General features: G+C 40.5%; 1 protein-coding gene across 1 annotated transcript in view; it reads right to left on the reverse strand.

Moving 5' to 3' along the window:
* Positions 1-239: 239 nt before the first annotated feature.
* Positions 240-27,350, reverse strand: part of LOC131681954 (lipase member H) — a 41,725-nt gene continuing 14,614 nt past the window's right edge. The window contains exons 2-4 of the mRNA XM_058963069.1: positions 1,254-1,952; positions 1,023-1,191; positions 240-959 (exon numbers count right to left, since the gene is read on the reverse strand). Coding sequence (XP_058819052.1) covers positions 842-959; positions 1,023-1,191; positions 1,254-1,952 — 986 coding nt within the window. The 3' untranslated portion in view covers positions 240-841. The remainder of the gene's footprint in view (positions 960-1,022; positions 1,192-1,253; positions 1,953-27,350) is intronic.

The following is a 27,350-nucleotide window of genomic DNA, read 5'->3' on the forward strand; positions in this document are numbered from 1 at the left end:
GAGGCTTTTCTTGTACTGAAACTTTATCGATGACATCCAATGGCAAAAATGTAAAATTTTCGAGATAATTGCTTTTGGCCACCTTATTACGGTTCGGGACCACTGAGCTAGGGTGATTTCTATTCCATCTTCCTCCACATTCAGCCTTGTTTGCAATGTTATAACATTTTGCCAATTTTCTAATAACAACTCAATTTGGGCGTGCGATTGGCAGTCATTAATGTTAATTACGCGGTACGTACACTCTGATGCTTCTTTAAACGTTTATTACAAAATAAATTCCTTAGGTATTATCTACTTCAACACTATACTCGACGAGGGTTACCATTATAGTAACCTGCTAGTTTAGTAAACTGCATTCCTCATCGCAACTGGTAACACTAGTTTCGCTATCTTTGCCCTAATTATATAACTTGTTATATTTAATTGAAATCTACAACTATTTGGCGAGTTGCTGGGTTAGTGCTTTTTTTTCTTTTCTATGCTTGACTGTTGCCTATAATTGCCTGTCAGGGTGCGAAAGGCGTCCTACTGGTTTGAAGTTACAGGTTGTGATTTAATTATAACTTCACGACAAACGTATTGGCGTTAAATCCTACAACTGGGTTACCTGCATGGATTAGAGCTGCTCCCTTCGAGCATTAATCACACTTGATTGGTGCTACAACACTTACTGGTAGTTTTACTACGAACTATAAGCATTGTTTCACTAACTATATGTCACTGGAATTGCTGCTTTAGATGAATATCTGTTTTCTTAAAGTATACAACAGTATTTGTTATTGATATCACAACCATTATGCTTTCACTTGATTATTACATTCCGATGGCAGTAGCGTTTTCATCTGCGTCGTACACCGCCGTATTCGGAGTTCTTTGCAGTCCGGCGGTTCTTACCCGGGAAGCCCCGGGCATAGGGCGGTTTAGCATTCGTTGTGACGTAATAAACTCCTCGAGCACTACAAAGAAGACATATTTTTTTCAAAATGCTTCCGGAAGGCCGTTTGATAGTCGTAAATTACCTGTGAGATACGTGTTCTCCCATTAGAACGTAGTCGGAATCTTTCGGTTCGCACCAACCCAACAGGTACGACACCAACGTAGAACATGGACCTGCCCAGAAACCTTTTTCACTGTTGATTGACTCGATGAAGTATGGCGTTACCTTGGTGTGATCGCAAGCGAGAGTTTCTGAGGTGGAAATTTTGGGAAATGTTAATCCGAATATTGTCCTAAACTTTTATTACACTTACGAAATATCGTACTACTCGCACATCCAGGTTGACTGGTTCCACCGTTCATGTAGAAGTCCGCATGTCCATTTGCACTCCACTGCCCTAGGATACCGGCTCCGGTGTGAATTATGTCCACAAAATGAGCATCACTCGAATCCAAATCCCTCGAAGTATTCGTCCCGGCATAAACAAATATGGTTGGATCAAGGCCGGTAATTCGTCCTAGCTTTCCTTCCTCTGGGCTAATATAGTTCGCCACCAAGCCAGCAATATGCGCCCCAATGCTGTACCCAATCAGATGCATACGGTCCGGTGGAACGCCTCGTGGATGCGAGGCAATATATTTGACCAGCTGGGAAACGCACAGGCTACCAAAGCGGGGAGCCCATTCGATCTGACTTAGGCACGGTTCCGTCACCGCTGACCCATAATCGACGATGATGATGTTATAGTTGCCCCGGATAAAGTACGCCTTTCGCATATCCGGGCTTGGGGAAAGATTGCGGCCACCTCCGAATCCATGGATTACTATCTTCACCGGATGTTTCGGGTTCCAGTGGGTGTGGAAGAGGGACTCCGGATTCAGCACGTTTATTAACTCGGGAGTTTGCTGGGTTCGCCTTGTGTAAAGATAGAATTTAATTCTCGGATGCGGGCAGCGGTATGGTTTTTCTAGGCAGGAGGAAGTGTTGAACACATTGGTGGGATCCTGCTGAGCTGTAAAGAGACAGGACACGAATGGAGATTTGAGATAAATTTAATTGAAAGAGGTATGGGGATGTATTTGTACGAAAAATCTTGAAAGACATGTTTAAAGATCCTAAGTGCAAATGAGAGCCTCTATTTGTTTATTTTCTCTTTTGTCTATAATTCGGCCTATTTCGATAGATACTGATATGTTTTTTAAATTTCTGTGATTACGCTGTAATAATTGAAAGAGAAATAGGCTCTCACTTGACAGTTTGACATGTTTTCTAGAAATATTAGCAACTTAAACCTTCAACCATATGGGTCACCAAATAATCGTCGTACATTTTGTTAGCCATCAAGATCGTAAAAGGTAAATATTAATTATACCACGACATCTAAGCTGCGTGTGTCACTTAGCATGATGATATAGTAATAATCTATAAAAATAACAACTCATCTTGCTAATTTGTACCCTTTATCCAGCGCAACTTCCAATGAAAACCCATGAAGGGCCCACCCGCCCCATTCCGAAGGTCTGCTGGATTACGCGAATGCCGGTCTGATGTCAAACGAGTGCACGCGAAGATCGCTATTGAACCCAAACGTTAAACGCATAATTAATAAGCAGCCGACTATGCAACGCTCAAAAGGCAATATGAACAGCCGGGCAGGTTGATTGACGGAGTTTTATTTTTTGTTAAGGCTATTTTTTATGTGAAATCAAACGTCTGTTTTGATGCTCACGCTGTCGACATCGGCCGACACTGTTTGCAACTTTTTGGGTGACATAACAGCGCACAATCAACGAACATTACCACGCTATTTATTCAATGTGTTTCACACGAGTCGAGTGGCGTTCCGGGCAGTTGGTGCATAAAATAAGTGTCACTGGGTTGAACCAGTTCGCGAGGGTAGTTCATGGCACTGTGTGGGCCAAGCTTTTACAGCCATGACACTTGCTGTGTTAACGTATGATCTGTGTATAGTTCATCTGGTAATTGTAGTTCATTAGTAGCATTAATTTTCCGGAGTAACCCGGGATTTTCCTTTTCTTATAATCGAGATCTCATGCACATTGGAATTTCATGCATGATTGTTTTTAAAATGTCAAATATTCATCATCAGTAATGAATTTCTTGAGCAGTAAGGTAAAGTCTGATCCATTTTGAATTTCGTAGCACAAATTCTATCATTAACTCAAAAATGTTAATCCGACGCCAAACCATCATGTTTGTTCTGCCTGTAAAATATTAATATATTAATACCATATTTACTTCCCATATTGTAGAAAAGTATATGGTTTTGGGATTCAGCCTTTACGGAAAATTTACCCGGACTTCCCAGGCAATTCACAACATTTCCAACTTTATACATTATTCCGGAAGAATAAAAGTATACCTTCATTTTTATATTACCAAAAACCGGAACATGATCTTCCGGTTTTTGGTAATATAATATCTGGATGGTAATCAGTGCACCAAAATTACTAACATTCACCATTTTCAACCTTGCTTGAAAAGCTGAAGTTGGATTCCCATATTGTCAAGAAGTGTAGGTCATTCGTTTTCGAGCGCTCACTCAAGACAGAAGTGTTTTACTGCCGTGCAGTCTATAGCGACACAGAATAGTGCTAATCCGCATTCAAGGTTATCTTCCGCACTTTCCGCTTCGTCGAGGTGTCAGTGTTTTTCCCATCGTTTGTGTTTCTGTTTCTGAGTACCGTTAGCCGGTCAGTGACCAGTGGAGCAGTGTTCTTCTAGTAAGCCGTCTGGACACCGTTACATACACAAGTTAAGTATTAGTTTACGTTTTTCCTTCTTGGTTTTTTTACTAACGTTCACTGAGCAATAGACCCGTGCAAAAATGATTTCCCCTGACGGCGGTTCATCTCAAGGTGAAAGTCGAAACAAAATCGGCTCCCCGGCTCAAAGTATATCCAAGCTCAGCCACCGGGCCCTTCGTGATCTTTTTCCGGACCAAAGAAAAAAAGTGTTTCTCGGGTTCTGACGAATCGGTATTCGGCCGTGACAGAGATATCGAAAATTCGCCCTTATAAGCTTCGGGTAGCTGCTAACAGTTTAACTCATGCAAACGATATTGCTGGCTACAGGCCCTTTACGAAGGAGTACAGGGTGTATATTCCAGCTAACAGGGTTGAAGTCATTGGAGTCGTTTCCGATTCGGGACTGAGTTGCGAGGACCTGCTCAAATATGGGACTGGCTGTTTCAAAGACCCCATTCTTAAGCCAGTGAAGATCCTGGAGTGCAAAAGTTTCCATTCAGCATCAGTCGCAGCTGACGGCAAGAATATATACGTCAACTCAGACTCGTTCGCCTGTTCTGCTCTACCCAACTACCTACTCTTTGACAAGGTTCGTCTACCTGTTCGCCTCTTTGTGCCGCGGGTCATGAACTTTACAAATTGCAAGCAATTGGGGCACACAGCCTCTCATTGTAGCAATAAGACCCGTTGTGGGAAATGTGGTGGGAATCATGCGGATGATTCCTGTGATAGGGATATCGAAAAGTGTCTCTACTGTGGGGGAAACCTACATGATCTCCCTTCATGTCCCGCGTACAAACAGCGCGAGGAGAATCTTAAGCGTTCCTTTCAGGAACGCTCTAAGCGTTCTTTTGCAGAAATGCTTAAGATAGCTACGCCACCTATCTCTACGAACATCTACGAACCAACTTGTCTACTGACGAAGGCGACTGTGATGAACCCCAGGAGGGAGCATCTTCTTCTGTGCTTACAAGCATTAGAAAAAGGAGGAACATTTCATCTCCTAAACTTCGCCGTAAAGGCCAGAAGGTGTCTCTTCATAGCCCCCCTAAAATAACTACTCAAGAAAGTACTGCTGCAAAACCGAAGCAAGTCGCTCCCGGTCTCAGTCACCAGAGCTCGGAAAAGGAGTTCCCAGCACTTCTAGGAACATCAAAAACCAAAGTGTTCCTATATTTCAGACTGAGAAAGAAACCAGCGCTGGCTTAATAAATTTCTCTGACATTGTGGACCGTATTCTTACAGCGTTAAATATTTCTGACCCCCTTAAAACATCTTGATAAGCTTTCTCCCCGCAGTAAAAACATTCTTGATGCAGTTCACTGCGAAATGGCTCTCCCTTTCAGCGATTGAATCCTTTGATAGCTAATTCATCGAACGAGGTCATGGATTATTCATTAGCATTATTCCGAAAATCGATTCCTTTAAAATCTTTCTAAATAACTTGAAATGCGATACATTTGCACTATGCGAGACATGGCTTACTTCAGAAACAAACCTACACTTCCACGATTTTAACATTATTCGCTTGGATCGAGAAGACTCTTACGCAGGAGTGCTTTAGGGGATCGAAAAGTGCTATTCTTTCAATCGAATCGACCTCCCCTCGACACCAGGCATTGAAGTTGTCGCTTGCCAAACCAGACTTTGCATTGCTTCATCCTACATCCCCCTGGAGCCTCAGTTAGCCACCGACGGCTTTGTGATATTGCGGAACTCCTCTCTGCACCGAGGCTGGTTTTAGGTGACTTCAACTCCCTCGGTACGGTATGGGGTTGCCTTCATGACTATAATCGATCTACCTCAATTCATGAGCTTTGCGACAACTTCAATATGACCATTTTGAACACGAGTGAAATGATATGGATCCCGGAAAAGTTGAGTCGACACAAGAGCTTCCTCCGGAGGAAGAGTACGGGTTTCTGACTGGCTTGATTGTCGATACCGCAATTCAAGCTCAGACTAAACACTTACCAGACGCGAACTATCGCGGGTGTCCTTCCAGTCCATGGTGGGGCAAAGAGTGCTCAGACGTGTACGCGGAGAAGACCGCCGCGTATAAGACCATCCGGGACGACGGGTTGCTAGCTACCGACTGTACGCGATGGTGAAAACGCGTATGAAGAGTTTGATGAAAGCCAAAAAACGTAGCTACTGGCGCCGGTTCGTCGACGGACTAACGAGAGAAACATCGATGAGCACTCTTTGGAGTACGGCCCGGTGCTTACGAAACCGAAACAGTACTCACGATAGCGTGGAATATTCAAACCGATTTTGCCAAAAAGGTTTGTCCGGATTCCACCCCGGCACAGAAGAACTACCGCGCCGTCTTCCCTAACGATACCGCGAACGAAACACCGTTTTTGATGGTGGAGTTCTCACTTGCTCTCTTGTCATATAACAATAAAGGTACAGGGCCAGACAGAATCAAATTTAACTTGTTAAAGAATCTGCCAGACTCTGTCAAGAGATGCTTGTTGAATTTATTTAATGTGTTTCTTAAGGGTAGTATTGTCCCTAATGCTCTGAAGGCAAGTGAAGGTCATCCCCTAATAAACATCGTATGATTTAAGGGCCTAACGATCTATTCAGGGTATCATCCAAACAATATGTGGTATCGTCGGAATAAATGGGTTGAAGTTTGTCTATAATATTTTTTATTAGGGTCGCCATTCAAAAACCAGGAAAACCAGCCTCCGACCTCAACTCGTATCGACCGATTGCGATGTTGTCCTGTATCCGAGAGTTGTTCGAGAAAATGATCTTGTTTCGCCTCGATAATTGGGTTGAAGCAAATGGCTCACTGTCAGATACACAATTTGGTTTCCGCAAAGGCAAAGGGACGAACGATTGTCTTGCGTTGCTCTCAACAGAAATTCAAATGGCTTGTTCTAGCAAAGAGCAGATGGCATCAGGTTTCCTAGATATAAAGGGGGCTTTTGATTCAGCTTCTATCAAAATTCTTTCGGAGAAGCTGCACCAGCATAGTCTTTCACCGACCCTAAACAACTTTTTGCTAAACTTGCTGTCTGAAAAACATATGCATTTTTCGCATGGTGATTTATCGACATCACGAATTAGCTACATGGGTCTTCCCCAGGGCTCATATCTAAGCCCCCTTCTCTATAACTTTTACGTGAATGATATTGACGAATATCTTGTCAAATCTTGCATGCTAAGGCGGCTTGCAGATGACAGTATGGTCTCAATTACAGGACCCAAAGCCGTCGATCTGCAAGGACCATTGCAAGATACCTTGGACAATTTGTCTGATTTGGCCCTCCAGCTGGGTATCGAGTTCTCCACGGAACTGAGTTAGTCGTATTTTCAAGGAAGCGTGAACCAGCGCTACTACAGCTTCAATTAGTAGGTCAAACTATTGCTCAGGTTTCAATTTTCAAATATCTCGGGGTCTGGTTCGACTCTAAAGGAACCTGAGGATGTCACATTATTTATTTATTTATTTATACTGGTCTTCGATTTTCTCGTACAGACAGTTCCTTAATTAATAATAATTCTATGTTTAAAGGTAGTCTTAGTAATGTTAAAATCATACTTGTCAGCTACATCATTAAAATTACGACAGCATACATTGAACGGATTGTTTTGTGAAAAAAGAGTACGATACATCGGTAACCGAAAGAAATCAGTTCGTCTGGTGGGTCTAGGTGGTACGTTGAATCGGAGCTGGCTCAGCAACTCCGGGCTATCTATATTGTTTTCCAGAAGATCGAACACGAAGAGCCGTTGCAGCATTATCCTCCGACTTGCAAGAGTTGGCAAACGTAGAAGATTGCATCGATGTTCATAGGGCGGTAGACGAATAGGATCAGTCCAAGGTAGTAACCGCAGAGCGTAACGAACAAAGTGACGCTGAATTCGTTCGATGCGATTAATTTGAACAGCATGATAGGGTGCCCACACAAGCACGCCGTACTCCAGGATGCTACGCACGAGTGCACAAAATAGCGTTTTTAGGCAATAAATATCGCTGAATTGCTGCGTGTTTCGTTTAATGAACCCCAGCACGGCATAGGCCTTGGCTGTAGTCATTGCAATGTGCTGCGCGAAATTTAGTTTGTTATCGATGAGAATGCCTAGGTCCTTTATCGTATTAACTCGGTTGATACTGCTTTCTGCCATTCTATAATCAAATGTCAGGACGTGCCTGTTTCGACAGAACGATATCACATTGCACTTTTGCACATTTACTTCCATCCCGTTATGAGTACACCAATTTAGCAGCATATCAATATCAGCTTGAATAGCACAGCAATCGACTGCCGACGCAATTACACGGAAAAATTTCAGATCATCAGCAAACATATACTTAGGAGACTGTATAGCGGAGCACAAATCGTTTACGAATAAAATAAACAGTAGCGGGCCCAAATGACTACCCTGAGGCACACCCGACTCTATTACAAACGGAGATGATCTCGTTTCATCTATGCGCACAAATGCACTACGCTCGGTGAGGTATGACATTATCCACCGTGTCAACCACTCAGGAAGTCCCATGCGCTCAAATTTGGCCACGATTAACAAATGAGGCACCCTATCGAACGCTTTTGCAAAATCAACGTAAACGGCATCAACCTGCTGACGTTTTCCAAGCGCGCTACTAAGTGACGAAACGTACGCCATAAGATTAGTACTCGTCGAACGTTTTTTCACAAATCCATGCTGCCACTCGGAAATGATGTGGTGAACCTTCGGGTACAGCAAATCATGAACGAGGCTTTCAAAAATTTTCGGTAAGCAGCTCAAAATTGAAATGGCTCGATAATTTTCAACATCGTGGATGCTACCTGCCTTGTGGATCGGTGTAATAGATGCTGTCTTCCAGACACTCGGGAAAATTCCTTCGGACAATGACCTGTTGAAAATTATACTCGCAGGAACAGCCAACGTTACAGCACAGCTCTTGAAGAAGATAGGCGGTAAGCCATCCGGACCAGCACCCTTAGAACCATCAATAGACTGCAACTTCAGCTCCACATCACGCGGCGAGAAATTGAATAGCGACATATTCAAATCGAACAACGGCAGACTATTCAAATATGCTTCAGACAAAGGTGGTCGGTTATTACTTTGCACACTTTGAAAAAAGGATGAGAATAGATTTGCCGATTCAATCGGGGACTCGGCTGTAATTGCGTTGTAACTAACACGTTGTGGGATTCCGGACGACTGCTTACGGCTTCTTACAAATGACCAAAATGAATTTGGGTCCTGCTTCAGGTTCTGAAGCAAGGCTTTAGGTATCTGAAACAGAAGTGCCAACAAAGGATCAACTTTCTCCGTACAATAACCGGTCTGCGGACGTTCTTCCGCTTAAATAATCGAGTTTGGGAACTCTCATATCGATTGCTCATACGATGCGATATCTTGAACCCGTTAGTAATTTCAAATTTCGAAAGGCTTGTCGAGCTCAATTCTCAAACCCGTTTTATGTCCTTGTACTTCGATTACATGGCACAAAATATCAATCCTTCTTCATATTATCCCAACCGTGTAAATCTCCTTCATGCTTCTGATTCAACTGTATTCTTCAATACATCCATGAAAGACGAGTTTCGTGGAACCCCGGATCACATACGTTCGCAAGTGATCCCAAGCATCTTTCATAGTAAATTTCAAGAAGTCGACTGCTCTAAGATGTTTTATACTGACGGATCAAAACTCGAAGGGTCCACTATCGCTAAAACGTGTCCATTGGTCTTTTCAATCAAAAGTTCACCACCTCCTACAAACTCCGTGACCCTGCTTCAGTTTACGCCGCAGAACTAGTTGCCATTCAGTATACACTTGAAACATTACCCGCAGACCATTACTTCATCGTTTCGGATAGCCTCAGCAGGGATGCATGAAGCACAGCACGAGATCCTAACACGAGCTGAGCGGCCGCTTTGAACGAACCAAAAACAATAAGCACTGACACCGCTCGTGCTAGGTAACCTTCGTGCTCGAGCTGTAGGATTCGGAGAGCTAGCACAACGAGTTAGCACGATAAGCTAGCACCATGAGCCAGCTCGGCAAGCTGGCACGAGCAAGCTCGGTGAGCTAGCTCAGTCAGCTAGCACGAGTTAACTCAATGAGATGGCACGGTAAGCTTGTCCGATGAGCTAGAACGGTGCAGTAGTATAAGCTATGGAACGAAAGAATAGGACAAAGCAAGAACTATGCATTGGTGAATGTGTGACAGGTTGCTGAAAAAACGATACAGGCATCACACTCACACTAACGCGTCGTTTTACATTTCTTATAAAAGAAATGTATAGAATTCGCTCAAACTTTCAAGATTTTTTCCGAGGCCCGGAGGGCCGAGTCTAATATACCAATCGACTCAGCTCGACGATTTGGGACAATGTCTGTGTGTGTGTGTGTGTGTCTGTGTGTGTGTGTATGTAACGGACAAATTCTCATTCGTGTTTCTCAGCAATGGCTGAACCGATCTTATCCAAACCAATTTTAAATGAAAGAACTAAAAAACAGTATGAACGCTATTAATTTGTTTTTGATTCTGATGTTTAGTTTTTAAGATATAAATGTTTGAATGCGTAAAAATGGAGTTTTTTGCAGTTTTTTTAAATTATCTGCCGGAATTGACAATATAGATTACTAATTTATATGTTTTTAGACAGCTTCAACGAATACCTTTCGAACAAGCTATAGATTGTTGAAATCGGACTATTATCAAAAGAGATATTTAACACTAAATGCGGACGAAAGATTTTTATCATTTCCCATTGTCAGAAATATGACCAAAAACATGTAATCTATTATTAATGCCAAAACGGATTATTTTAGGTCAATTGTATCTTCGGAGAATTTAATGGAGGTAATATGCCCTTTCTTTTGGTATTGTGCTTTTGCTGATTAATCCCCCTATGAGTGAGATATTTTCACAAATTTTCTTGGAAGTGATTATATCGAAATGATGTCTTCAGCAAATTTGTAGCTCTTACTTTTGCGAATAACTTTACTGAAGACTTCAAATATCTATTTTGAATACTTTAAAAGTAATGGCTTGTTGTTTGTTGATTACTCTTCGTCGCCTATTTATTGTTCAATATAGTAATAATCCATTGAAATAAGCCAAACATTATTTCGATAAATCGAATTTTGTATTTCATTTTTCTATCTACAACCGCTAGAAATAATCACCGAACACTTCCAAGTTGTCTGGCAGGAACTTGATAACTTATCAGTGCAAAAATGTTCATTTATGCGAACCTTCTGACTGCAATTTTTCTAACTTATGACCATCGGATCGATCTGAAACCTTTCGGAAAATGAAAAGTGAAATAAATAACTCCAAGCAACGGCGTAGCCAAGAGAAGGTTTTGGGGTTTAACACCGTACAGCCCCCCCGCTACCACACCAAAAAAAATTGGATTGGAGTTGAAAATTTATTGATGCAAACTGATTTTATTCAATATTACATTATCTGATCCGTAGATTGATAACCTGTTGTTGTAAACATCATGAGGACTTTTGATAAATTGTCGGAATGGGGTCCCGATATGTAACTGATCTATTGGTCTTGATTTCACAGTTGTCTAATAGCATCAATATCAAATTCCTGCCTGAAAACATTCCAATAGAAAATTCCAGAGTTCTGTAATCAATCATAATCCTCAGATTTATTTTCAAATTTTCAGCTTTTTTCCTACACAATATTACGAAATCTTATTAAACAATTTTTCCTAATAAGTTTGTGAAAATTATAAACTATTTTAAATTTTTTAATAGTTTTATTTTTTATTCAACCGTGATTTTTTAATAAAGAGTGACCATCGCTTCACAACGTAGTCTATTTTTCATGGCTTGCGGTAAGCACGATCTCTCGAATTGCTGAACTGAAAATTATGGAATAGAAATTAATATTTTGTATTCTTTACAGACCCGCTGGTGCCCTAAGACGATTTCGCTAGATTTTTAGAGCACTGTGCACTAGGCTGCCCAGAAAAATGATGAATTTTTGAAAACTCAATCGGCCCACCCCTGAGCCGATTCCTAGTCCCACTAGGAGTACTTGTACCAAATTTGAAGCAAATCGGACAAGTCTAACTACCGGACCAACGTGCCTGAAGTTTATATTGGATTTTTCAACAATTTACATGAAGAAAACTCACTAGATCGTATTTTCGCCGCTAGGGGGCACTGTATACATCGTATTATCACTGTAAGTGAAAATAAGAAAGATATTTTAATTATCTACAACTTAGTTGAAGACTGCTAGTAAATCCGGCTATGTTAAAAGAAGTTATTAAACTTTTAACGATGTGATGTCTGAGCCAGTTTTGCATGGGGCCTAGCAGTGCATGGTTGTGTATCAGTACTCGAGTACCGCGAACTATATATATTTATGTGAAATAATGGTTAGATTTAGCGGAATAGTATGTTTACAAGAATTATAGTAAATAATAGGAGTTATGTTTTGGTTAGAAAAATTTAGTTCCACCTGTGACCGCATAGAGGGCGCCACTACTAACTTTTCATAGAAGAGAGATAGAGTAGATGTAGAAAATAGAAGAGAGATAGATGTTCAGAAGAAATACTGAAAAATGCCTGTTCTATAACTTTGTAGAAGACACCAAATTTCTATCTTTCTCCGTTGAAAAGTTAGTGTTGGCGCCCTCTATGCGGTAACAGGTGGAACTAAAATTTTCTAATCAAAGCATGACTCGTGTTATTTACTATAATTCTTCTGAACATACCATTGAGCTAAACCTAACGATTATTTCACAAAAATGTTTAGTTCGTGTGAATCGAGTACTGATACACAACCATGCACTATCAGGCCCCTTGCAAAACTGACTAAGACATCACTTCGTTAAAAGTTCAATAACTTCTTTTAACAAAGTCGGATTTACTTGCAGTCTTCGACTAAGTTGTAGACAATTCAATTATCCTTCTTATCTTCATTTTCATTTCTTATTAATACGATGCATACAGTGCCACCTAGCGGCGAAAATGCGTGCTGGTGGGTTTTCTCCTTGTAAATTATTGAAAATTCCCATACAAACTTCAGGTCCGTTGGTCCGGTAGTTAGACTTGTCCGATTTGTTTCAAATTTGGTGCAAGTACTCCTGGTGGGACTAGGAATCGACGCAGAGGTGGGCCGATAGGGGTCATTTTTTTCCTGTCACCCAGTGCATTAACGCAAGTGACGGAAGGTTATCGAAAAGTTTCGTGAAAATGAAAATTCCAGTAATGATGATGATTTTCCCAAACGGTTCGTTTTCGTGAGGTTTTTATTTGTTCTTTTGCATTAGGATTAGCGATAATAAATCAAATCAAGGATACTACTGGGAAGTCACCTTTAGAAAAAGTCGATGTCGAAGTAAAATTTGGAACTATGCACGCATGCACTTCAGAGATAGCGTGATATCAGGAGCTGCGATTTCATTTCAACGCTTTTTTTTGTGAAAAGGGCGATACTTACAAATGTAAACATAGGGCTTTTTTCTTACATGCGAATGAGGGCTTTGAAACGCAACAAATTAACCTAAAAATTTAGATTCTACGATATTGCTTTCTTAAACTACAGCAAAAAGTACAACAGGCGAAACTGTATTTTTGTTTGTTTATTTAAAGTTTCGCCCTCCACGTTCCATGCAAACAAACAGGGCGATACTTTTTTTGCTAGCAGTTTAGAGGCGAAACTGTTATTTTCGTATTTTTTAGGATTATCAAACTGATACCAGCTGTAAATAGTAACAATGATCTCTATTGAAAAAAACCCGGACGAAATCGGTGGTGTAAAACGGTAGTTATTGTAAAAAAACGCAAGGGCGATACTTCAATGCTGATAGATGGGACCAAAAAAGTAAACAATCGGCAAAGGGCCGATACTATCATTTTGTCAATTTCAATAGCAAAAACAAATTTTAATTTAATAATTTCAAATACTTTATGAAGTTTTGGGTTTCGATCACTGAATCATGCAATCTAGGATGCAAAAAATACAATAGTTCTTAAATAAGAAATAAAACCAAGTCTGGAAATATACACTGTTGATTTTCTTTGAATGGTATCACTGCTAGTATCGCCTTTTTCAAGAAAAAGCGTTGATTTCTTAGTTCTCAGTCGCGTTGGAAATTTGAATAAAATATAAACTTCAGATCGATTAAAAAAAATCGTTTTTTTTTTGTTTCAGTACCATATATAACCCCTTTAGGAAAAATCAGTTTTCCCACCACAATATAGATATTTTATTAACAGAGCATAAACAATAATTCGTTGGTATGTCTATTTTATGGGCCATTTTTTCGCTTTCCCATTGATTTGGTTTGAGATTTCTAGCACTGATGTTGTCCTATGCTGATTTGAGCGATTCTCTGAGTCCTGCCACTATTCCATTTAGTATGTGTTATCAAAAACATCGCGAAGCATCAAGTTCTAAATGCTCTCAAACGATATAATATCCGAAGAGTGATAAGAGTTATAAGAAATGTCTCATCACACTGTTAGGTGGATTAAACACGTTTTTTTACTCTGCTTTGCTATAGCTGAGCTATAGCTCCGTGCAGCGTGCTAGCTATCACCGTGCTAGCGAGGGCTCTCGCTCATCGGTGCTCGTGCTACTTGCTAACTCTATCTCATTGGAAACCAGCGCAAGCACTAGCTCAATGAATTTAAGGCTAACACATTATGAGTCAGTGCATAGCAATAGGACACGGAGCTGCACCGTGCTTGTGCATGCCTGAGCCTCAGTTCCATTCTATTCGCTCGATGAAACATGAAAAGCACTCCTCGTATTTTTTGGGGAAAATACGGGAGCTACTGAGTGCTTTATCTGATAAATCTTTCCAGATTATCTTGGTGTGGGTCCCTTCTCATTGCACCATTCCGGGCAATGAGAAGGCGGACTCCTTAGCTAAGGTGGCGGACTCCTTAGAAGATGACGTATATGAAATACCAATTTGCTTCAGCGAATTTTTTAGTATTGCTCAACAGAGAACCCTTGAAAGTTGGTATCTGCGCTTGTGGTGACGGCTATCAGGATATCGAGCTCATTGTCTGGGCGTGCACTGAGTACAGTTCCGCCAGGTTTCGGCTAATGGATACTCTGTGGGCCCGAGGAAGACCAACCAACGTCCCGGTTCGAGATGTGCTGGCAAGCAGCAATCTCCTCTATATGTCTCTTATACATACCGTCGTAAAAACCATCAATATATAAATTTTACTGCCCCTTCTTATTTTCCTTATCATTCTCAGAAGCATCCTCTTCCACCTGTACCATACACCCACGATGGTTTGATGCGACTTCAAGGCGACACAAAACATCTCTGTCGAATGAGCCAACAAACACGGGACCTACAGCACAAACATCACACGCACAACTCAAAATGTAGCCGATCCACATCTGAGCCGTACTACGAAATCGTCTGGAGAAACCCTTGCCATCTTGGGGACGACCACCCGGCGTCCCAGTACATGATTCTTCCTGATGAAGGCAACCTGAATCTGTAATCCATCCGTTGATCTCCCGATGCCTGCAACAGAAATTATTTTCTTCCCCTGCCATCTTTGTCCAGCCTCCCCCCCTAACTCTTATACACAGAAGTAGCAGACCTAGTTTCATTTTAAAAAAATCTATATGTAATCCCCTAGTTTTAAGTAATTTATAATGTACAACAAAACAAAAATGGCACCTTTAAGCTAACGCAAACGTGCCTTATCAAATAAACGAAACTTGAATTATATATTAGTATTTTGAACAAAACACACAAGCCGTGTTGGATAAATAAGCATCCAACGTTATTAAAAAGATCCCTTCACTCAATTTTCATCTAACATCAAGCCTTGCCTTAAACCTCACGCAACAACCTCTTGAACTTGACCACCAACTTTCAACGTACATAGATACTAGGGTAAAGTGCCTATTTTCACCATAATAAGGAGAGTGCCTCACTAATTCATTAATTACTCGGCCTACATACAATCAATGAAATGCGTATAAATTGACATCAACTGTTTTGCTTTGCTTTTAAGAACCAAGATAATAATGTAAATATCCTGAAAACGGTGAAATTTTCGCTTAACGAAAACTCGAATCGAGTGCCCCTATTGTTACGCTGCCATTTCACTCAATGCGTTGAACAAAGATGGCAGACACTGCTCTTACCAACGGGTTCAAATGGGTAGGGTGATAATAGAAACATGGCGCAAATCAGCCTATATGCAATTGCAGGTACATATTCTAATGTTTCAAAGATTACGTACATTCCACTAAGACCTCCGTTCGCGTATATATTGTACATATTCTAGTTTATTCGATTGAATCATGCTTTCGCTCTCACACTTGAAACGAGCTTCTAAATATAGCGCGAGTAGCACGCTCAACTTGATATCGTCTTTCATCAATGACAATGAGAATTAATTGTTTATGCTCGTAGCAAACTGCCGATTCGGGGTCATCCAGAAAGTATATCAAGCAATAAGTTGTCTAGACCAGCTATTTTTTGTTTATCATTAAGCATAGCTAAATCAATCAAATTCATGGAGAAATCAACGTGGCTACGAATAAAATCAATACCAGTACATATAGGGGGAACTGGGCCAAATCGGACCGCTTGTCAATTCGGGCCCCCAGCTGTTTCTAAGTTGTGTCAATCCTATGAAAAGTGTTCATGTCATTTTCATAGGTAACATTTACTGCCCATAAAAGCATAGGAGTTCCATATGGATTTTTGTCGAAAATGAGTTATCTGTTGGATTGTATTCTGTATCATCACTGAATCACAATGCACAAATAAGATTGCCAGGTTCGTTCAGAAAATATCGAAAAAAACACCAAAACAAGGATGTCCCATCCATATTTTTCAATATTGGGGTCTTATGCTTTTATGTGCAGTATAGCTCTGATTTATCACACGAAATTTGACGTTTATCCGTCATCGCGTTTGTGAACCAGAGGAATGTGATGTTTTGGAGCGTCCTAGCATAACGTTTATCTGCTGTGTTTTTCGAACTTTTTGATGATATCTTTCATCTGATATTTCGTTTTTGGTAGAGTTTTTAACAGGGTTCGTTTAATCGGTGAGAGAAGAGGAAAAAGGCGTTGTCCCAATTCGGACCTTTAGTCATGATCCAATTCGGGCCCTCTTTTTCGCCAGATAACACGGTGCTACAGTGATTTTGTACTTTTTAAGAGACCTAGTGTATGTTGTAGATCTCATCAAATGCAACACAACACAATGTATGGAAAATGTTGTATACCCTCAAAATCTTGATTTATAGTAAACGAAGACAAAGTGATTTCGCCAACCAGCCCCGGGCTCCCCTAATATTTTTTCTCCTACTACACGGATTCCTACAACGCGGCTTCCTACTGCGCGGAATCCTACTGCGCGGTACCCGCGTTGTAGGATATCCATAGCTAATGGAATTTCGATTAATTGGGGCTGTGGTCGATTATTTCGTCCGTGTCAACATGTAGCGCCATACTTTCTTTGGCAAAGTTGTTGTACTCACTTGGGCCTACAACTTAGAGTAATTGGGTATCCAATTAGTTGAGAACTATGCCGCTAGGTGTGCTACGAAGAAAGAGTAAATAAATCGAAGTTCTTGTCGTAAATTCGACTATCATCAAATGGATTCAATGTCAAATATATTACGACCCTGATTATTTTGAAAGGCGGTGTCTACGGGAAATTTATAAAAGAAGTCCAGAGCTTCTGGATGGTAGAAAGTATAATTCGCAATTACCCCACCAGGCAGCGCTAGTGCTAATGCAAATATTCAACACATGTTCAAATAATTCTATATCTCAACATCGTGATTAGATAGAGTAGTACTGTCTTCAGCAAAGTTGCTCGAGAGGTCGAGGACTACCCAACGGTATCAGATTAGTTTGGAATACTCTCACTATGCGGCGCTAGTGAGCGTAGAAGCTTTCAACATATGGTAGATCATGATATATCTCAAAAGTCTAATAACATAGAAAGATGGTGTTTTCGGCAAAGTTGTTGAGGAGGTCAAAGGCTACTAGATTATAGACAGATTAAATTGGAATGGACCCGCCAGGCGGCGTTGGTGAGCATTTTCTTTCAAAGCGTGTATTTCGAGATCATGATCATTTGGAAAGGTGGTGTCTTTGGCAATATTCATAGGCAGGTCGAGATCTGTCCTACGGTAAACAAATTAGTTCAGAACTCGCCCACTAGATGGCGATAATACGAATGAAACTTTCTTAACATTATAGATATATTTGTAAAGTCTGATAATTTAGGAAAACGCTGTTTTGGTAAAGTTCTCCAGGGGGACAAGTGCTGTTTGACAATGTATAGAAAATTTCGATTTTACACGCTAGGTGACACTAGTGAGCGCTCATTTTTTCTTTCAATTTCTGCATCTCAACATAAAGGCAGTTTAGAAGGGTGGTATTTTCAACAAAGTTGCTCGAGTGGTCGAGGATTACCCAACGCTAGCAGATTAGTTTAGAATACTCTCACTAGGCTGCGCTAGTGAGCGTTCATGCTTTCAGCATGTGGTAGATTGTGATATATCTCAAATGTCTAATGATTGCGCTTTTGGCAAAGCTCTTGAAGAGCTCAAGGACTACTCGATCATGGATAGATTAAATTGGAAAGTTACGATAGTGAGCCGTTGTATATTATATTCTGTATCTCGAGATCATGATAATTTGCCACGGTGATGTCTTCGGTAATATTTATCGGCAGGTCGAGTTCTGCCTTACGGTGAACAGATTAACTTAAGACTCAGATAGCTCTAGAACTACCGATGAATTTCACTGAAGAAAGCCTTCTTCTAAACTGTCATGATTTTGAGGTGCTAAATTCGTAAACAATTTTTTTCTCTCTGATAGTACCTAGTAACTGAAATCCACGTTAATCTGATAAAACCATTTTCATGAATAATCAAACTTTCGACTTAAGCTACTACGTAGTAGAAGTTGTATTCTCCCTAGCAATGAGTGAGTTCTGAACTAATCTGATCACAGTAAGATAAAACTCAGCCTGTCAATGAATTTTGCCAAAGATACCACTTATCCAAATTACCCTGATCTCGAGAAATAAAATTTGAAAAAAAGCTTGCTCACTAGCGTCGCCTGGCGGGTCCATTCCAATTCAGTCTGTCTATAATCGAGCAGCCTTTGATTCCCTCAAGAACTTTGCCGAAAACACCATCTTTCAAAGTTACACTCTTGAGATGTATCATAATGTACCAGGTCCTAAAAGTTTCTGCGCTCACTAGCGCCGCATAGTCAGAGTATTCTAAACTAATCGTTGGGTAGTTCTCGACCTCTCAAGCAACTTTGTTGAAGATACCACCATTCTAAACTGCCATTATGTTGAGATGCAGAAATTGAAAGAAAAAATGCGCGCTCACTAGTGTCACCTAGCGGGTTAATCCAAAATATTTTTTACATTGTCAAACAGCACTTGTCCCCCTGGAGAACTTTACCAAAAACAGCGTTTTCCTAAATTATCAAACTTTAGAAATATATCTATAATGTTAATAAAGTTTCATTCTCATTAGCGCTATCTAGTGGGCGAGTTCTGAACTAATTTGTTTGCCGTAGGACAGAGCTAGACCTGTCTATAAATATTGCCAAAGACACCACCCTTCCAAATGATCATGATCTCGAGATAGATGCTTTAAAAAAAGCACGCTAGCGCCGCCTGGCGGGTCCATTCCAGTTTAATCTATCCATAATCTAGCCTTTGACATCCTGGATAGCTTTCCCGAAAACACCATTTTTCCAAGTTATTAGACTTTTGAGATATATCATGATCTACCATATGTTGAAAGCGCCACGTAGTGAGAGTATTCCAAACTAATCTGATACAGTTGGGTAGTCCTCGACATCTCGAGCAACTTTGCTGAAGACAGTACAACTCTATCTAATCACGATGTTGAGATATAGAATTATTTGAACATGTGTTGAATATTTACATTAGCACTAGCGCTGCCTGGTGGGGTAATTGCGAGTTATACTTTCTACCATCCAGAAGCTCTGGACTTCTTTTATAAATTTCCCGAAGACACCGCCTTACAAAATAATCAGGGTCATGATATATTTGACATTGAATCCATTTGATGATAGTCGAATTTACGACGAGAATTTCGATTTATTTACTCTTTCTTCGTAGCACACCTGGCGGCATAGTTCTCAACTAATTGGATACCCAATTACTCTAAGTTGTAGGCCCAAGTGAGTACAACAACTTTGCCAAAGAAAGTATGGCGCTACATGTTGACACGGACGAAATAATCGACCACAGCCCCAATTAGTCGAAATCCCATAAGCTATGAGTATCCTACAACGCGGATTCCTTTTTCACGCCCCCAGTTAATCGCGCAGTAGGAGACTCGACTGTAATTAGCTTAATCAGCATAAGTGGTTTAGTGGGTGGGGGTGGGTGGAGTAGAGGATGCATCAGAAATCCTTCACATTGTTTCGGTATACGGGGTGGATGAAGGAAATGCGGATGTGAGGGTGGTCCAGAGAGAGCGAGGAGTGATGAAGAAGCGAGGTGTGCTGGCAAGGGGGGTGGGTGGGGGGTGGGTGCTGAGTGGCGACACAATACTCAACCGTAAATGTTGCCTTTCATTTGAGACTTTGTTTGAGCACATCATCACCGAAAAACCGACATGACTTAAATTGTGGAATATGCCCGCAATCCGGGACTTCCGGAATCGTCGATAGTGGACAATATAGGGGAACATGGGGAGACTTGACCAAGCGCAAGATTCTATTTTTCGCAATGGCGTCTTCTATTCAGTTCTTGAAATTTTTTAAAAATATTTTCATACTTGTTTCGATCCCTTAGGGTAATTTTAAAAGTTTGGAATGAAAAATCCTTTCCTTATAAAAAATATTCCACAATTAATAAATTTTCATTAAATGTTGTAATTTGTTATCAAACTTTGTATGGACATATCTACTTGACTATTAATTACTATTAAAGTACTCATATATTATCTTAATGCTTATGAAGCAGTGAAGCATTACATAATGAAGCATTACAAAAATTGGAACATTGAAATAGTTGTTACTAAAATTTGCACGACATTGAACGCAATAGCTAATGTTGGGGAGACTTGACCAAGTGGCAATAAGCTGAAGAAAGATACAAAATTCCTGATATTTATTATGCTTTAGTATCTACTGTTAATGTTAATCACGCCGCAAAAAAATCCCTCCTCAAACATCAGTCTATATATTTTAGTATTAGTCAACGAAGTTAGCAAAAATATGACTGATTTCTTGACATGCAATGTGAGCAGTACAGTTAATCACTTTAAAAAAATGCATTTAAAAAATCGAAATTTATGAAATGCAACCCTTCTATATTTTTACTGCTACCTAAGGATCTCGACAATAAGGAAAAAAATATTACAGTATGTTTTAGGCAATTATTTTTTTATGATTTTTCAAAATTCTCTTGGTCAGGTCACTCCGCAGTGGGTAAACTTGACCAAAAAAACGATCGCAGAAAAACTTCTATAACTTTTGAAAAATTAAAGTAAAAATTCTGCAAAAAATCATGAGCACGCACAATAACTTTGCACATTATACCACAATGACTTTTGAGGGATTGAAGGCTTTTTTAGAGATTTAGGCAGGTTTTACTGAAAACCTGGTCAAGTCTCCCCATGTTCCCCTATCCAAAGAATGTTTGATTGGCAATCACTGATCCAAACGTGCGAATCGAAGTAATTTAGTTATCATTTCAATAGTTTTTAGCCTCTGCGGTGTTACGATTGTAACTCCGGAACCAAGAGTCAGAACCGAATGAAATTCAGCAGTAGTCAATGGCATTACTGTATCTTTCATTTGAAATCAAGTTTGTAAAAATCGGTAGAGAATTCGCTGGGTAATAGGTGTGATATTAGCTTAGGGAATTGGCGAGTTCCCCGGAGGCATCATGTACCGTCATAGGTGGCCAATGTGGTCAAAGCTGCTTTGATTTATCATTAGTGATCCAGACCCGCAAACTAGAGTAATGTTGAACCCATTTGAATATGTTTTACGTCATTTAATTTTTTCATCAAAAATATAAAAAATTGGTTTACAAAAAATTTAAGGAGAATATTTAATGTCGCATCCAATGATCTATTTTTGATCAAAATCTGTTGAAAATGGCTGAGTTATTATTTTTTCCACATTAGGGACCATCCATAAATGACGTAGTATTTTTTGAGTAATTTTTAACACCCCCCTCCCCCATCGTAGCATTTCGTCATATACCTCTAAATACACCCCCCCCCTCCGGTTATTACGTAGCTTGACGGTAACTCTCCCCCTGTCCCTGTAATTTTATTTTTAAAATGAAAAAACGATGTTAAAAAAGCTACGTACCTTGACATGACCCCCTACCCCCCCCCCCCCCCACCCCCGACGTCATACATCATCACAAAATGCAAAGCTCCCCCTCCCTCATATAATCCTACTTCATTTATGGATGATCCCTTAGAAACCTGCACGCATGAACTCTTAAGGGGTTAGTGAGGTATTGTCTCGCACTATAAAATGCTATAACTATATCTTCCGTTATTTTATCCAATTTCATGTTCAAAGTTTACACACATACTTTTGAATGTATACGTAATCGAAAATGAAAATTTTATATGAGACCGTCCCACAGTGACGTAACTATATCAAATCCATGGCCAAAATTATTTCACATGTTTTTAAGCTTTTTTATACGATAATAAGTGATGAAAAATGGTCTTTCATGATTTTAGACAATTTATGACCAAAATATGAAAATATTAAACCTCCTTGCAGTGTGATGCAAAGCCGAAAATAAATTAATTCCACGAGCATTACTATTTTTCAATGAAAACGTGTTTTTAGAGTAATCTATCAGTTTGAGGAAACTTCGCATTTAGACTGTTTCAACTGTTTTAATAAATTAAAATATTTTGTGTCAAGTTCAAATGTTTATTTTTCTTTTATGGTTTTCTTATACTAGAAAAAATATTCAGGTTATTCTAAATTCGGTAATAGAAATCTATCCAAGTGATTATCGTATTCTATCTGGATTATTCACGTTAACACTTGCAATACGGAGACAAGGAACTGGATTGAGATTGAGATTGCATAATTTGTTTGATGCTTCGCTTACGTTTCCAAGGCAACTTGTGTACGTTACGTTCCATATAGCAAGGTTAGTGGAAGTTATATTTCACACACTTTTATATAGCTATCGTGGTCATAATAGCTCAATTTGGTTAATAGACGCAATCTAACAAAAAATAATATGGGGGACTCAAACCATTCTTGTCATATAAGCTTGAGCTTGAGCTTGTGCGACCACCCCTGGCTGCTACTCCGTTATCGATCTGGACTAGCTAAAGTTCCACAGGGAATAAGTAGATAATTATATTTGGGAGCAGCGAAACATCATTCAATGTGCAACTCCTGGTAATCCTAAATTGTTACGTAGATCGCGGTAGGAAAGTGAAGGAATGGTTAGTCCGATTGCTTTTGCTAGAGGCCGTATATACTACTGCGCACTCCACAAGTATCACGGGAGGAGGATATTTGTTAGTAAGTAGAGACGTTGGATACAACTTCTTCTTTACTGACGCCAGAGAGGTGACTTCACTTCTGGGCTAGATATCGATCCATCAATTCATGGACCGGGGACCAACCGCTTTACTTCCCTTCCGAAGGAAGACGTTACCACAGATTTTTTCCCCTCTGAAAAATCTCAATGACCTTGGCTGGAATTGAACCCAGGCCAACTGGAATGAGTGACGGTCACGCCTACCACTCAACCGCCGGCGCCGTCTCAAATTATTTTTTTCATATAAGATCCTTTAAATAGCCCCAATACTGATTTTATAAATTGTATTCTCTTAAATTCGAACAAAAAACACGACATTTTCATACAGCCGTAAAAAACCGAATGGGATTAATTGGGAATTTTTTCTTCGTGGGACAGTGAGAGGGCACTCCAAATAATTTTCTCCTTTTAACAGATTTACCCGACATTGCCCGACAAGGTACTTTTTAACTAACGAATATATGTAAAATTGAAAAAAGTGAGCACTTTTATAAAACCAACCCAAAAATGACAAAGAAAAGCTAAAATTGACCCCAATTGATTGTAGTTGCTGGAGTTTGCTATGAAAAGTACGATTTTGATTTATATATTGACTTTGGGTAATTAGTTTTTGAGCAATCTAAAAAACTTTAGGGATAATGGCTTTCAAGCTAATAAAATGTATAAAAAATCACTGATTTCAAATTATTGCATACCAAAATTATCAAACGAAAACGCTTTTCTTTTTAAGCTAAACGTTATAGTATGTTTCGAAGATCAATTTAAGCTGAAAATATGAACAAATAAACAAAAACTATATTTTTTCTATTTTGGCCAGGATTTGAAGTTAATTACGCCTCTGTGCGTCCCTTAAAATTTCATGCGAACAAGTTTCTAATTTGGAAACGAAAATAATAACTCTGCCAAATTTGATCATAAATAGGTCTTTGGATACGGAAATTAACGTTCTTCTTAAATTTTTATTAAAACAAAGACGCTTCCAAATAAAAAATGTTGAGCAATTTTCACATTTTTAATGAAAAAATAGCAATATAATGGTAACTTTCATATTGTTGTCACAAAACCGCATAGTACTTTTAACAAAAGAACATAATATAGCATATCGTTAGAAAGCTCATTTTTTCTTCTTTCCAAAACACTCAAAAAATTTAAAATCGGCTGAAAAACGACCACGTAAAAAAATATTGTCATAAGTTCCGAAAAATCGTTGTTTTTTTGCTATAAATCAAAATTTTGAGGGTATATTAAATTCATCAAACGTGGTTTTGTGTTGCATTTGACCAGACCTACAACCTTTACACTTTAAAACTACATTCAATTATTTTTATTTTGTAGCACCATGTAATCACAATGTTTGTTAAACTCAAAATGGATGGATCAAAGCGAATTAGTTGTAAATTTAGAACAGAAAACTAGAATTTGGCAGCATAAGTGGTAAGAAATGTGAAGAAATCGTTGGGTGGATGAATGCCGAAATATTCGTTCAATTTTAGACACGCATCACTGCTCGACATTCAATAGATTCGCGTATTGCTTCATAATTATGAATCGCATCTACGTCGCGTGTCGTTGGCTTTATAAAAAAAACAGTTAGCGCTCAACTTCCGAGCCGAGTAGACGTATTTACTATTGGTTAGAAGTCGTGCACGAGCAATTTTTTCGAATTTTATCCCGTTCGAAGGGGTTATCAGGGCAACGCCGGCCCTTAAAATTTTCCTTTGATTTCGGGTCGTCGCGAGCGTTTACGTGATGAGACGGCGCGAAAACACATTCCGCATAGATTATGCAAATCTTCCGCGGAAACCATCTTACGAAGAGCTACACAGCTTTGTAAGTACGATTCTCGACCTGCAGAAGGAACAAGTGGTTCGTATTCAACCAAGCCGAAGGATGTGCCTTCGTAAAGGTCAGTGAACTTGCGGTGGCACAAAAAGTAGTCCAAGAACACGACAACAAGCACGAAACAGAGATCGACGGCAAGACCTACAAGCTGAGGATCACGATGGAGGATGGGGCAGTGGAAGTGAAGCTGTTTGATCTCTCCGAAGACGTTACCGATGAGAGAATTGTCGAGTTTCTACGAGCGTACGGTGATGTTCTTTCGATTTGCGAACTCATGTGGGACGAAAGGTACGCTTTCGGAGGAATCCCGACGGGAGTGCGGGTAGCGAAAATGCTGGTGAAGAAAAATATACCATCCTTTGTCACCATAGACGGAGAGTGCACTGCTCTATCATACTATGGCCAACAGCAAACGTGTCGCCACTGTAGCGAATTCGTACACAGTGGCATCTCGTGTATCCAGAACAAAAAACTTCTGGTGCAAAAACTAGCCGCCGACCAGGCCAATGCTTCATACGCAAACGTCGCAAAGCAACCGGCCAGACCGAAACCGCAACCGATGGCAAAAAAGCAACTTATGAAGCCGTCGGCCCCGAAGCACTCGCTACCACAGCCGTCTCCGAATACGGCACCCCAGCTGAAACAAGCTACAACAGTACCCCCGACTGCTCTCGCACACGCAAGCAAAGTCCAACAAACAAATAGTAAGTCGGAATCTAATCTCCTTCTTGGCCGTAAAAACACGCCGAACGACGGCACGTTCAAAGCACCCAACCAACTACCACCACCGATCGGCAGCGGTGAAACACAAAGACGGCCAGCGACGAATGACCATAGAAACGATGGTGAAGATACCGATCGATCCACGACATCTAATAGCAGCAGACGATCACTCCGTCGTCCGCCAGGCAAAAAACAACGACAAGACGAATACGAGGACACGGCTGACGAAGATTTAGTCTTATAATGCAGTACACCAGCTACAACATCGCCACAATCAATATAAACACGATCACGAACTCGACCAAGCTTAATGCCCTGCACACATTTACCCGAACAATGGACCTCGACATCGTGTTTCTGCAGGAAGTAGAAAACGAGCAACTCTCCCTGCCTGGCTACAATGTGATCTGCAACGTTGATCATGCTAGAAGAGGAACGGCAATAGCACTGAAAGAGCACATACGGTTTTCTCACATCGAGAGAAGTCTGGATGGTCGCCTAATATCGCTACAAATACAGAACACGACACTCTGCAACGTGTACGCGCCATCAGGCACTGCAATGCGAGCCGAACGGGAGAGGTTTTTCAACAACACGAAAGCCTACTACCTTCGGCAGCCGACCGACCACGTGATTTTAGCAGGAGACTTCAACTGCGTACTTCGGCAGTGCGATGCGACTGGGAATAACACGAGTCCCTCTCTCCAGGCAACCATTCAACAGATGCAATTACACGATGTGTGGGTAAAAATGTGCCCACGAATAGACGGCCACACATATATTACGCACAATTCGATGTCCCGACTAGATCGCATCTATGTCAGCTCGGGTCTATGTGATCAGCTGAGAAACGCAAACACCCATGTGTGCTCTTTCACGAACCACAAAGCCGTCACCGCCCGTATATGCCTTCCTCACCTCGGTAGAGAACCAGGACGTGGTTTCTGGTCCCTTCGTCCCCATCTGCTGACTACTGAAAACGTTGACGAATTTCGAATCCGCTGGCAATACTGGACACGCCAGCGCAGGCATTTCCATTCATGGAAGAGTTGGTGGCTGGAATACGCAAAGCCAAGAATTAAATCGTTCTTCCGATGGGCCTCAAAATTAACATTCGACGATTTTCACCGTGAACATCAGCGCCTATATACCCAACTGCGCCTGGCATACGATGGGTACTATCGAGATCCGACAATGATAACAACCATCAACCGACTGAAGGCAAAAATGCTGACACACCAGCGCGAATTCACGTACATGTTTGTACGCATCAACGAGACGTACATTGCCGGAGAACCACTCTCTACGTTCCAACTAGGGGAAAGAAGAAGAAAACGAACCACGATCACACAACTCGAGAACGAAAGAGAGGAAATCCTCGATCGCTCCGAAGATATCGAACGACACATGCTGGAATATTTTAGAGGACTATATGCAAGGGATGAAACGGGCGACGAGATAGATGAGGACTTTACATGCGATAGAGCGATACCCGAAAACGATGAAGCGAACGATGCTTGT

This window comes from Topomyia yanbarensis, chromosome 2 (genome assembly GCF_030247195.1).
Source record: "Topomyia yanbarensis strain Yona2022 chromosome 2, ASM3024719v1, whole genome shotgun sequence".
In the NCBI taxonomy this organism is placed as follows: domain Eukaryota; kingdom Metazoa; phylum Arthropoda; class Insecta; order Diptera; family Culicidae; genus Topomyia; species Topomyia yanbarensis.